General features: G+C 54.2%; 1 protein-coding gene across 3 annotated transcripts in view; it reads left to right on the top strand.

The window, feature by feature from the left end:
- The window catches only part of CCND3 (cyclin D3), a 37,827-nt gene extending 25,624 nt beyond the window's left edge, over window positions 1-12,203 (top strand). For all 3 annotated transcript variants that reach the window (XM_048925823.1, XM_048925824.1, XM_048925822.1), the window contains exons 2-5: window positions 1,274-1,489; window positions 7,396-7,555; window positions 8,059-8,201; window positions 10,400-12,203. In XM_048925823.1, coding sequence (XP_048781780.1) covers window positions 1,319-1,489; window positions 7,396-7,555; window positions 8,059-8,201; window positions 10,400-10,561 — 636 coding nt within the window. In that variant the 5' untranslated portion in view covers window positions 1,274-1,318 and the 3' untranslated portion in view covers window positions 10,562-12,203. The remainder of the gene's footprint in view (window positions 1-1,273; window positions 1,490-7,395; window positions 7,556-8,058; window positions 8,202-10,399) is intronic.
- The last annotated feature ends 318 nt before the right edge of the window (window positions 12,204-12,521 follow it).

The following is a 12,521-nucleotide window of genomic DNA, read 5'->3' as shown; positions in this document are numbered from 1 at the left end:
GTGTCCGTCCTGCTGCGGCTCCGGTGTACGGGGTGGGGGACGGGGGGGAGCGAGGGGGCAGCGCTTGTGCTGGAAGCGATCGCCCCGAGCTGTGCACCCCATGCGCTCCCGATAACGTTCTGGGAGCCACAACCGCACCGTGCTCCCCAAAAAGCGCCCACGGAGGGGGGGCTGAGCGGCGATGGCGGTGCGGAGGATCGCGTGTCCTGCGCGGGGCCGAGAACGCCTCGTTAAAAGGGGGAAATAATATCGCTAGCGTTTCCTTCCCTAAATGAAAAACGAATGCGGCTCTGTAGGATGCGCTGCAGAGGGGGACGCCTCGGGGAGCTCTTGGTGAGGCGGTCGGAGCGTGCCGTCAGCAAGCACAGAAAGAAAGAACATTCTGCAAAAAGCAGATGACTTCGGATCGAGCCCGCTGCTTTTCATCGGAAAGAAACGATGGGGCACGGTGCTTTTAGCGAGTGTGTTTGTTCTTGTTCCTATTAGCATTGTCCTGTTTCTGCCATTCCCTTTCTGAGAAGGTTAGTTAGACAAACGCTGCTTTGGAGCCTGTTGCTGGGGAGCTCAGAAGGCTGTCAAAAAGTAGGTGACACCTGGCACTGCTCCCAGCACTGCGTGCAGCCCATGCAGGGTCGCTGCTGGGGAAGCACAGTGCTGCCTGAGGAGAAACTTCAATATCTGTATGGCTGTGACTGGTGCTGCGGTGCTGACTGATCAGAGCAAAGGACTGGGATGGAGAGCCCTGGGGTTCTGCTTGTGGTGGTGGTGCCAGTGTGGCTGAGGGACGTTTGGGGCTGGCTGGGGATGCTGCACAAGCGGCTCTCCAGCTGGGCGCTGCTGGCAGTGTGAGTTTCCCCCATGGTCCCAACTCTCCGAGGCGGCTCAGCTGTCAGCAGGCATCCCCAGCAGAAGTTACAAGGCTGCAAATGAAGCAATTGGGCTCTTTTTAACCACATTCAAGTTCTGCAGGAAGAAATGAATGAAGGCATACAGCTTTGGTGGAATCTGTTGCTATTGTGGAAGCTGTAGACTTAACACCTGTAGCTCATTTGCACCTTTGCACTGCGGTGCTGCCATAGCTCTGCAGATAGGTGTGAAACACCGTCCTGACCAGAACCTTTGAAGTTGCGGTGGGGCAGGATCTGGGGAGTCCGGTGCTGATTAAAATTTCCTTTTTTTTTTCTTTCTCTTCTTCCCTTTTCTCTCTTTTCTTTTTTTTTTTCTTTCCTTATTTTATTATTTTTTTTTTTTTTTGGTAATTGGTTTTTCTCAGGTGTGTGAGGAGCAGAAATGTGAAGAGGAGGTGTTCCCTTTGGCCATGAATTACGTGGATCGCTACCTGTCGTCTGTCCCCGTGCGGAAGAATCACTTGCAGCTTCTGGGGGCAGTCTGCATGCTGCTGGCTTCCAAGCTGCGGGAAACCATGCCCCTTACTGTGGAGAAGCTCTGCATCTACACAGACAACTCCATCACGCCTCAGCAGCTCCTGGTAACCACCCCTATCTCTAAGGGCTCTCCAGCCCCTCCCCAGCCCTTTTATCTCCTGCGTGCTGCTGCTTGGCAGCATACCTGCCCCTGTGTCTCCTTGTGCTTTTTGTCCCATTTCTCCACCTTCCTCTTGGTTCCCCAACCAACCATCTCACCTCTTTGCCTTGGTGGGTTTGATGTCTGTAGGTGGAGACTTTTCTCCTTGGCACAGCCTCTCTCCCTGTTGTGGAAAGCAGGGTTGTCACCTCTACATTACAGAGAAACTTCCTGTGCCTTACGTGCTGGCTGCCAGCACAGAGCTTGCTCCTGAACGTGCTCCTGAGTGAGCTCTGGGGAACAAAGGCCGCATCTGCACTGCAGCGGAGCAGCAGGCAGGTGCTGGAGCGTGCCCTGTGCTCTGCTCCAGCTGCAGTGCACCCTGCTCCTGGGCATGGCGTGGGAGCTACATTTCCACCCTGCTGGGGAAATGAAGCCTTAGGTGCAGAATTACCCAGTGGAGTGGGTGGCAGCAGGATGACCTCGGAGCTGGCTTGCTGGGTTGCACCGTCCAGGCTGCCGGCGCTGCTGTGGTGATGGCAGTGCTGGGAGCTTGCTGCTGCCCAGGCCCTGCTTCAATCCTTGAGTTAAAGCAGGGCTGCTCTGCTTAGTTCCATCAGACACTTGGGCACTAGCTGCATAGGCTTTGAAAGGCAGAACGTTTTCTGGTCTGATAAAAGATCCTAACCTCTGAATTCAGTTTTGCTGATGGGGAATGGAACCAGAGAACCCCTTTATTTGGGGACCTCCCGTGCTGCTGGGTCAAAGCTCTCAGGAGGAAACGGCCACCTCGATTCGAGTAATAAACATCCCCGGAGGTTTATCTGTGAGAGTTTCTCAGGGTTAGTCATCACTGTATTAAATATCTGTTTTTCTGGGCTGGTGGTGGGTGAAGAGATCTAAGCATGATTTGTCCCCGAGGTGGGGACAGAACTTTCAGGTGTGAATCAGAAGGCAGGTCTGCAATGGGCTTTGCTCTGACTGTGGGTTTTCCAAGCGCCAGTGAAGGTTGGGGAAAACCCCCTCCCCTCCATACGTCTCTCCCTTTAGTTATTTGCGGGTGTTGTTGCCTTCTCTAGCAGTCATGAAGAAAGTAGAATCATAGAATCCTTAGTGTTGGAAGGGATCTTTAAAGGTCATCTAGTCCAACTCCCCTGCAGTGAACAGGGATGTGCTCAGCTAGATCAGGTTGTACACAGATCATTGCCTTGAGTAACAGTGAGAAATGCAGAGGGGATGCTCATGCTCATTGCTGATTCAGATGCTGAGCTAGAGCTGCCATAAAAGCCATGCCATGGTTTTGTCCAACTGTCAGCAAGATTTCATCCTGGAGAGCAACTTCTTACCTGGCAGTGGATTCTTCACGTGCATCTTCCTGGGATTGGAGTCCATCACATACCAGCCTGTAACAGAAGGGTTCCTCTTGGCACAGTGTCAGTAACTCCCATGTTTCTGTCTCCTTTTCCTACCACTGTCATTACCCCTGCAGGTGAGGGGCAGTGATCACAGCAGATCCTAATGGTTTCTGCAGCAGTGATCTTGGGCCACAAAGGGATGGCAGATACCACATCTTCTGCAGATTCTTGTTTATTTGAAGACTTTTTTGGCGCAAGTTTTCTCTGTCAATCAAATCTCAAGCTTGGTTTTAACAGGCTCCTTCCAGAGAACAGCTAGGAGATGTGCAGGTGGGCAGTGGGCATGGATGTGTTTGCACGCAGAAGCACCATCCCAGAGACTTTTTCCTTCGCCCTCCACTGAAATGCTGAAGCCTCCTTGCTTGGAGGCTGCCCTCCCGCCCCAGAGGTTTGTCAGCAGGAAGCTGTGGCTAAACCATGCCACAACATTCATCTTCCTTTCTCCCTCCTCTTGCTCGTGTTGCAGTGGAAATGGAGGAGAGTAGTGCTGCCTGCCAGCCACCTGTTGCTTGCTTTTTTCTGCAAGTCTTTGTGCTGGAGTTCTGCTTTTCCTGTGCAGTTTTCCCACCAGGATCCTGGGACACTGCAGACTGGGGCACAGCTGAGTAGCTGGCATGTGTCGTTCCTCACTGTGCACCAGGGTCAGTGTGACCAGAGCAGCTTCCCAAGGCTTACTTTTGGTAGATGCTTCACCTCGTTGGGTGCAGATTCTGCTCCAGTTCTCTTTTCTCCACTGCAAAGAGGGAGCAGAGGTAGCATCTGAAGATACTTGCCAGGTCTCAAAGTGGAGACAAGCCTTTCAAGAGTTAACGCCCCAATTACAAAACCAGGGTGAGCTGCTGTTTCCCTCCGCTGTGGTAATGTTGCTTCTCTTTCACAATCTTGCTCTGGAAAACGGTGGGGAGGGGAAGGGGAGCTTCTTCATCGAGATGTGGGCAGTGGTGCAGGCAGCTGCCTGCTGGGATCTTTGCAGTTTCAGCTCCCACCAGTCCCTCCTGGCCTTTGGGAGGAAGCCAGCCTGCTTTCCCGTGAGCTTTGCTTCCTTCTCCTGCGGGGATGCTTGGCACCAGCTCAGCAGCTCAGAATGGACACACTTGAAACACAATCTAGCTGAAGTTATTCTAGAGAGAAGGAAGTGCTGCAACGAGGGACTTGTCCATTTGGAGGAAGTTGGATTTCCGTCGAGGGCGTTATCTAACCTACCTTTTTTTTTTTCCTTTAATAAAGTGCAGGGTTTTTTTTTTTTTTTCTTTTTTTTTTTTTTCTGGCTTCTACAAGAAGGCATTCAGCTGCTCAAGGGCTGGGAGACCACTTGTAGGTCACCTTATTCTTTGGCCTGCATGCATCTGCCTGATCTGCCCCTAATTTGTTGGCTTGCCTCTGAGCTCTTTGATCTAAGATCAATTGTTCACATTCCAGGCATCAACTGGCACAGACTGTGAGCAGAACCAGGCCATGAGGCACACAGTGAGGGCAGCAGCAGTGACACCAGGTGATGAGGAGTGAAAATGAGAGGAAGGAATAATGGCTGAGCAGAAAGAGATGTTCAGTTGTGATAAGCATTGAGCTTCCAGAATGCATGCTTGTCTGTAGTTTGCCTTCTGCTTGTTGCACGGGTGGAATAGGTGTGACTTTCTGCCTCTGAAGTTGGCACCTTTACCCTTGGCATCCAGTCTTGAACTGGTTGGTCAGGGGATGGAAACGAACGTTTGCCCCAGATTTCCTATTTGCAGGTGGGCTGTCGTGGCCTCTCATTTCTGTAGCTGTGTCTCAGCTGCTGGGGAGGGTGGGTTGCCGGCAGCCACAGCAGCAGCTCTTCCACCCTTCCTTTGAGTCAGCTCGCGAGCATACCAGAGCAGCTCCTGCTTTGCTGCTGTCTCATTGAGGCTCATTGGTGTAAAATGGTACCTTATCAACCCGAGTGACAAAATCGAGCGCGACTTCCTTTCTCTTGCAGGCAGGGCTGCTGCAGAGGAGCTGGGCTCTGCTCCCTGTGCAGCATTGCCAGATGTGTTTACACAGCCTCGTAGGCACGGCGTGTGTGTGGGTGTTGCTGGGGGCAGAGCTTGATTTACAGGGTGACTGTCACTACGTAATGAGGAGAGAAGCTGCTGTAACTGTTACATCCCAGTTGGAGCTTGCAGAACTTTGCTTGTGACTCAGAACCCCCTTGATGAGGGGCTTGAGATCATTTCACTGCAGTAGGACCATAGTGAGCAGAGAAGGCGCTGGACGATGCTAGCTGCTTCCCTTCCTTTGCTTTTGTAGGATGCAGCCGGAAAGGATGGAGGATGCAAGCTTGTAGGGAAAACCCAGCTGTTGTGTGGTTTCCAGCCCAAGAGATGCTGGCCAACTGCGGGGAGCTCTTGCAGGGCAGGGGCTGGTGTATTCCCAGTGATGGGATGCTTTCTGAGCAATGCTGGCAGCTTGCAACCCTTCCACAGGGAGGTGGGACTCCACAGGCAGGAGAAACAAAGGAAACATTTTCCACTTTCTTCCTCTCTTTCATTAGGCAGGCAGAGGCTGATTCACTTAGGTGCAGAACAAAATGCCAGGAAAAGGATGTTTGCTACACTAAGCGGGGCTGCTGTCACAAACCTGCCTGCCTATCTCTTGCAGCCTTTGGTTCTGCTTCTTCCACAGATAAAGTGATTCAGAGATTCTGCCCTGCTGATCTGAGAGTGTGGAGTCCCCAGGGTGAGCAGGAGAGAAAGGAGGAGCGAGCTGGTGTGGCTGGAGGGCAGCTTTCCCCATGAGCTGGTGGCAGTCCTCAGCTCCTGTCACCATCAGCCCGCACCGTGAGTGCCAGCTAGGGATCTGCCTCTTGTAACAAGGTTTTCAAGAAGCTGAATTGTTTTATTAGGTGGAAGAGAGCTGCTTTTGTGCACTGCAGATGGACAGGCTGTTGTGCTGGACCAGTCGCAGTGTGGCAGGAGCCAGCATGCCCCCAGGTGAGGTCTCACAGCCAATCTGTGCCTTGAATTTTCTCCTTAGGGTAGAGTGTGTCCCAGCAGGGACAGGCCTTCTGCCACACCACACCAACGCCACGTGCCAAGAGCTGGCTTGCAGCTCCGAGAAAGCACACAAGGAACAAGGGTTTGGAATATGCTGGGCTGGCATCTCGTCCATTCTCAAGAGCTTCCATTTCAGGCGTAGCGTTGTGCTTGGGGCTTGGTTGATGAGCAGTGATGTCCATTTCCCCCTTCCAGCCTTGTCCCTTGTACAGGGGGTCAGGGGGGAGCTGCTGGGCTCTCACCTCCTGCCAGCACTCCATGCCTTGGGCTTCAGCTGCATGGAGCACAGCAGCTTCCAGACAGTACATGGCAGTTCTCTCTTGCGACTCTTCCCTCGTGTCACCTTGCCATGTTGCTCAGTTGAGCTGGTGGCCATCTCCCATGTAAGCCTGATTTTTTTCCCTGCAGAACCAGGTGCCTGTGTGCTGTGGTACTGAGGCTCTGGGTCTCATTGCTGCATTTCTTCTTTTACTCTGTGGATTTGGCTAAAAAATACAGCAAGCCTGGCAGACTGGCTGTCCATATGGGAGGCAGCGAGTCTGTTCTAGCAAAGCACTGCTTTCTGGTTGGAGAAGCACAAGCTGTGAAGCAGCAAGTAGCACATTGGGCCTGGCAGGGGATTTGGAGCAGGTTGAGCAGTGCTGTTCATTTAAGCAACTCAAAACCAGTGTTGTTGTCTTGAGAGGAAAGTGAGTTAAGGGGGGAAAAAAAGAGAGAAAAGAAAATGGATATCTGCTCTTAGGAAAAAATCTCACTTCTTCAAATCCATCTATTTTGGCAGCCCTGTGGCACTTCTGTGGGCAGCACTGACCTTGTAATCTTAGACTATTTGGACAAAGAACAGATACGTGCTGGGCAGGACCGGGCCCTGAAATGCAGATACCTGATAGGAATCCCAGCTCAGCTCTGCCCTCCCAGCCCCAGCACAGAGGCATTGCTCAGGTGCTGCAGTGCTTCCCTTCCCCTGCACGTCTGCAGGGTCTCTGTGTTCCCCATGCCATGACAACCAGATGGTCCCTGTTTGCCCCACCCTGTGCTGCTCCTGGGAGCCTGGGTGGCTCTTTTCAGGAGTGGGGAGGAAACACAGGAGTGATGCGTATGCTGCTGCCTGCTCTGGTTTTCTTACTGTTGCAGCAGGATTGCAAAGCAAAGGAGTGCCCAGAGGAATGTCTACAAAGCAGAAGGTTAATCTGGTTGCACCTTTGGGAAGAAGAAACCGGATTTGTCACTTCCTCTTCTCATCGTTGCTCCAACCTTCGCAGCGCCACAAGGCTGGATTTGTGCCATAGGCACAGGGCAGGGATGTTCCCTCTCTTCCTCCCTGCCTAAAGGGCTGCGCTGCTTTACTGGCCCTTCCCCAGACTCTGGGTGTAACTGCCTGTGAGTTGAGCGTCTCTGCTGGACTTAGCCCTGCTGAGTAATGTCTGTCTGTCTTTGTACAGGATTGGGAGATTCTGGTCTTGGAGAAGTTAAAGTGGGACCTTGTCTCAGTGATAGCAAACGATTTCTTGGCTCACATCCTCCATCACCTCCCGCTTCCTAAGGACAAGGTGGAGCTGGTGAAGAAGCACGCACAGACCTTCGTTGCCCTGTGTGCCACAGGTGGGTGCCTGCTCTGCTGGGGAGAGCTGCAGGAGAGCGGCCTTGAGTGCCTGACTTCATTCATACGGAGTGCTTTGCTGCTCAGCAGCTTTGTCTCCCTGACAAAGTAGAAGTATCCTGGGGGCTCTTAGTGGGTGCCCAGGAGATGGTGGGAGGAGCAGAACAGCTGTGCCATCATTCTGCCTGCGGGAGGCTGTGTGCTGGAGAGCATCCAGAGCAAAGGCAGCTTCATTGTGAGCCTGGGTCGGCCTTGTTCTGTCAGTGGAGCAAGGTCACCTTCGACACTTCTTTTGGTGAGGGAGGCCCAGGGAAATAGCTTGGTGAAGCTTGCTGTTGTGATGCTCAACCTGTTTTCTATTGCTTTGCTCCTGTTTCTCACTGCTAAGCTGGAGACTGCTCTGCCCTCACTAGTTTCCCATGGAAATCAGTCCCAAGAACTTAAGAGTTTGCACACATCCTCGCTAACAGCTTTTTTCTCTCATGTGTCCTCATCCTGGTTTTAGACTACACTTTTGCCATGTACCCCCCCTCCATGATTGCGACGGGCAGCATCAGTGCAGCAGTGCACGGCCTGAGCATCTCTGTGAATGGCTTTGGTGGGGAGGCAGTCACCGAGCTGCTGGCCGGCATCACTGGCACAGAGGTGGTGAGTGTCGGCTGGGCAGCGGTGGGGAGGTTTGGCTGGAGGTTTGGGATTGGGTGGAGGCTCTTCCCCTTTCTGCAGCTTGGTTTGAATGGAGGGGGGGGGAAAGCTGTCTGTAATAATTCTGGCCCTGGTTTGATGAAGGCCTGACAACCAGAGAGCATCTCTAGATGCAGTGTGCTCAGTGCAGCCCATGGCTACAGGTGGCTCCCGGCCCCCACGTGCCATCTGTGTGGAGGAGATGAGCTCAGAGGCTTTGAAAAGCAGCACAAAAGGGAGCGTCTGTTCCCTGCACAGACAGGTGTCGCTGAGATCGGGTTGACCAGGTGGGCTGGGGCACAGGGCAAAGCTGGGCTTGGCATCTGCTTGCCTCCGTGGTGTCTGGTTGCAGGTACCCAGGCTGGAGCTATGCAGCATTTTGGGATGTTGGCATCGGACGGTGGGGGGCATCTACCCACCCCTCTGCTGCCCTCTGAGTGGGGAAGGGGTGTCACCAGGCTCCCCGTGTGCTGGTCACTCTGGATGCTGTGAAGCCATCGGGAGCCCTTATCCTGCCTGGGCCCTTTCTGATCTTTTCTTCTGCCCCAGCACGAATGTCAGCAGCCGGCATGGGGTTGGTTTCAGTCCCCTGACAGCAGTGCTGGGACTTGGAACTGGTGCCTGTGCCGGATGGGAGGCTGTGACCTGGCTTTGTCCATGCAGAGAGGGGATGGGGCAGGAAGATGTGTTGCTTTATTCGTGCAGCTTTTTATTTTTTTTTTTTTTGTTTGCAGGAGCTTTTTTAAAGAGTTAATCAGTGCAGCCAGCTGCTTTCAAGCTGCTGCGGTGAATGGGACAGGGGCTGAAACCGGCTGTGGGCTGGAGTTGGTGGAGGGAACAGGTGGGAAGCAGGGAGGACACCAGAGAGGGAGTGCAGCCAAAACGGTCAGGGGCAGCTCAGCTGCCTTCCAATCTGCTCGGGTGCTGCACGGCCAGCCTCTGCCCAGCTCCTGCAGCAGGAGGAAGCCCTGGGGACGTGCCTGCAGCACCACAGGGCTCCCAGGGGAAGCCCCCAGCCTCCCATCTCACCTCAGGGCTGGTGGTTCTCCCTGAACACGGCCGTGCACTGTCCCTGGGCTGTGACTCGGAGCCGCACCATTCTGCTGCTGTACCCTCAGCCTGCAGAGCCCGCAGCTCAGCTGCCCATGGAGTCAGGGCACACAGACTGGGGCAGCCCCCACAGCCCCCGGCTCCACTGTCAGGTGAAGGGCTGCACGCAGCTGAGCCAACTGTCAGCATCTCTGCCAAAATCACCCATGGAAAGCCCGGTGGTGGCTCCTCTGCCTCCATCCCTATCTGCAGACAGGTGGGAGGTGAGGGCAGCCCCGTTTCGCCGTGCCGTGCCCCGCACTGTCCCCTCCGCCTGCCAGCGGCTCTGGGCTGCAGCGCCTTTGGGCTGCTCTTACTGGAAGCGGCGCAGGGCAGGGGTGGTGGGCGTTGCTATTTCTGCTCGCCACATCCTCTGACAGTTTCTAAGAACCGGCAGTGGATTCCTGGTAAGAGATTTCGGTGTGTGACAATATCCCGCGAGCGCACAGCCCCGTGTAGCCGGCTGGGCTGCAGCCCTGAGTGCGAAATGCCGCCTCGTGCCGCTGAGTGACAGCGTGTGGGAGAGGGGCCAGGCTGTGCCCTTTCGTAGTGCAGCTCGTGGTGGTCACAGCACTGCTGCGGTGAGGCGGAGGAGTTCCCTCCTCTGGTCACGGCTGGGTCTGGCTGGACATGTGAGTTTTGGCTTCCAGATCCGCAGTGATGTGCGTGCCACCGGGCTCCCTGGTCCTACTTGGGCAGTGGCACGACAAGATGCAGAGCTTGAGGAGACCCTTAGCCTGAGGGTTCCTGCACTCATGTGTGTATCTGTCCTGAGGGATGGCTCTGGCCAGCCCAGAGGTGTTCTGCTCTGCCCCTGCGCTTGTTGGGGGTGGCTGGCTGCATTGCTGAGCTCACTGCTGCATACAGTGGGAAGAGGATAAGCAGAGTGTGAGACTTCCAGGAAGGGTCTAAATGACAGGCAAGCTGGAGGTGTCTCCTACAGGAAAAGGGCTTGTGTGTGCTTCGATGCCCCAGGGGCCGGAGGTATAATCCAGCAGCCGCTCAGAGCTGTTTTAAGGCCCTCAACTCTGAACAGCAGAACTGAGGCCTCTTGTCCCACCCCTCTCCTACAGGACTGCCTGAAGGCTTGTCAGGAGCAGATTGAGGCAGCCCTAGCCGAGAGCCTGAAGCAGGCATCCCAAAGCCAACAGGAATACAGCACCGCCAAGACTGCTGCTTACCCGGCCAGCCAGCCCACCAGCACCCCCACAGATGTCACGGACATCAACCTGTGACCGGCTGCCCCTGCCCGAGAGCTGCCCATCCCACGACAGCAGGACCCGACCCAGGCACCCAGAGTTTGCGGCGACCCCCGGTCCATCCGAGAGCCCCTCCACCTGAAGCCTGCTGTGGGGATTCGCTCTTCCTGCTGGCTGTGTGAGGGCAGCTCCGTGCTCATCCTTCTCCCCACCTCCAGCGCCAAGGGGGTGGCAGGGGGAGGGCGCCGGGGTCTCTGGTGACTCTGTGGTGCTCAGTGCTGCTTGAACTCTGCTCGCTGGCTGCTGGGGGTGGTGGGGACGTGGTGACCCTTCCGGGGGGGCTGGGTTGCAGAAGAGCTGAGGAGGGGAACAGAATCCAAAAGGAAATGGTAAAACGTTTCTGTTTGCTTTCCTTGTCCCCTGGCTGGCAGACTGCTGTGCTCAGGTGTGTTTACTGCAATGACTTCCAGCCCTGCATGGGCCACCAATCGTGCACAGCCAGCTCTCAGCTGGCTTAAGTGACCAAAATGTCCATCATCCCCTCACCAAGCACTGTGCTCGTGGGTCCCTGGGTCTGGGCTGCTGTGTGTGGATAGCTGTGGCTCCGGGGCGGTGTGGCTGCTTCTGCTTGGAGGGATGTGTGTGCCTTGTTTCTTGTTGCCATTAGGTCTGGGATTTGCGGGTTCTTGGCTTTGCTTGGGAGAAGCGCTCCCTTTTTTGCATGGACGCAGAGAAGTCCTCGTCCTGGGGACTCCTGGGGAGAGCAGTGGGTGCAGCGTGATGCTGCAGCGCAAACCCGTGCAAAGTGCCTTGGCTTTCTGCTGCCCCACCGAGGCTGCTTAATTTATTGTTAAGTGCTATGGGAAGAGGGGGGAGGAAGGCTGCTGCTCCATGCGGTGGGGCCTGGATGCCGGTCTTTTCTCCTTCCTAAAGTGCCTTTATCCTTTGTCCCCTTCCTTTGCTCCCTGGGCAGTGGGAAGCTCTCACTTGAAAGCTGTTTGGCTGTAGGTAGCTCAGAAGTCAGGCTAGATTTAAAGAAAAAAAACTATCACTGAATGTGCTGCTATAGTCTGAAATGCATTTTCACTCCTCCAAGCCAGGGATCTCAGATCGTGTCCGGGGGGCTGTTCTGCATCAATACCCGTATGGCTCTGAGCTGTGTCCTCACAGGGTAGAAAACTCACTGCGCACTTGAGTTGAACAGTGATTGCATTTTGTTGTCGTTCTTGTTGATCCTGTCTGTTAGTTTTACAAAAAAAAAAAAAAGTGTTGTTTTTTTTTTAAAGAAAGAAAAACCATTATATAATGCTGCTTTTCTAAGAGAGAATCAATAAATTGTAGACTTGTATTAACCAGGAATAGCCAGAGAGCCGCTGTGGGGCGGGAGGCAGTGCTGCTGGGGCTGCCCTCTGGACACAGAGCTGTGGCTGCTGTCCTGGGGGGAAATCTGCTCTGGGTGCCACCAGAAACAAATTTTATCAGGTGGAAAAAGCTGGGGCTGCTGTTCTCCCACCACCGATGTGTCACGAGGAGCGTCTGTACAAACAAATTTTTATATATATGTATGTATGAGTGAGTTTTAATTTAAGAGTAATCTGTTTTGGTGTTCACATGCAAGAGTCCTGCTGCTGGGAGAGTCAAGTACCGTATAATGTTGCAATAAAGTACTTTAAATGAGCACAGTGGTGTCAGGGCTTTCCCTTTGCAGCCGTTCAGTGCTGCTGAAGCGTTCCCTGCACAGACAGGCGCTGTGCTGCAGGAAGGTGAGCGCAGTGCATTGCGTGTGCTGGCAGCATGGTGTGTCTCTTGCTTATCAGCTTCTGGGTTTTTTAAAGAAAGGAAATATGAATCAGGAAGCCAAGAAAAAAAGAAGTGCTGCGGTGTGTGAGTGGCCCCAGGTGCTGTGTGCTGCTCTGCTCCGTGTGGCTGCTGGGGAAGGGGAGAAGTGGAGCTGGGAGGAGGTGGTGCTCAGCACTGCACAGAGCTGCACAGAATC

This window comes from Lagopus muta, chromosome 24 (genome assembly GCF_023343835.1).
Source record: "Lagopus muta isolate bLagMut1 chromosome 24, bLagMut1 primary, whole genome shotgun sequence".
Taxonomy (NCBI): Eukaryota; Metazoa; Chordata; class Aves; order Galliformes; family Phasianidae; genus Lagopus; species Lagopus muta.
The sequence above is the reverse complement of the archived record's forward strand: the minus strand, read 5'-3'. Positions and strand labels throughout refer to the sequence as shown.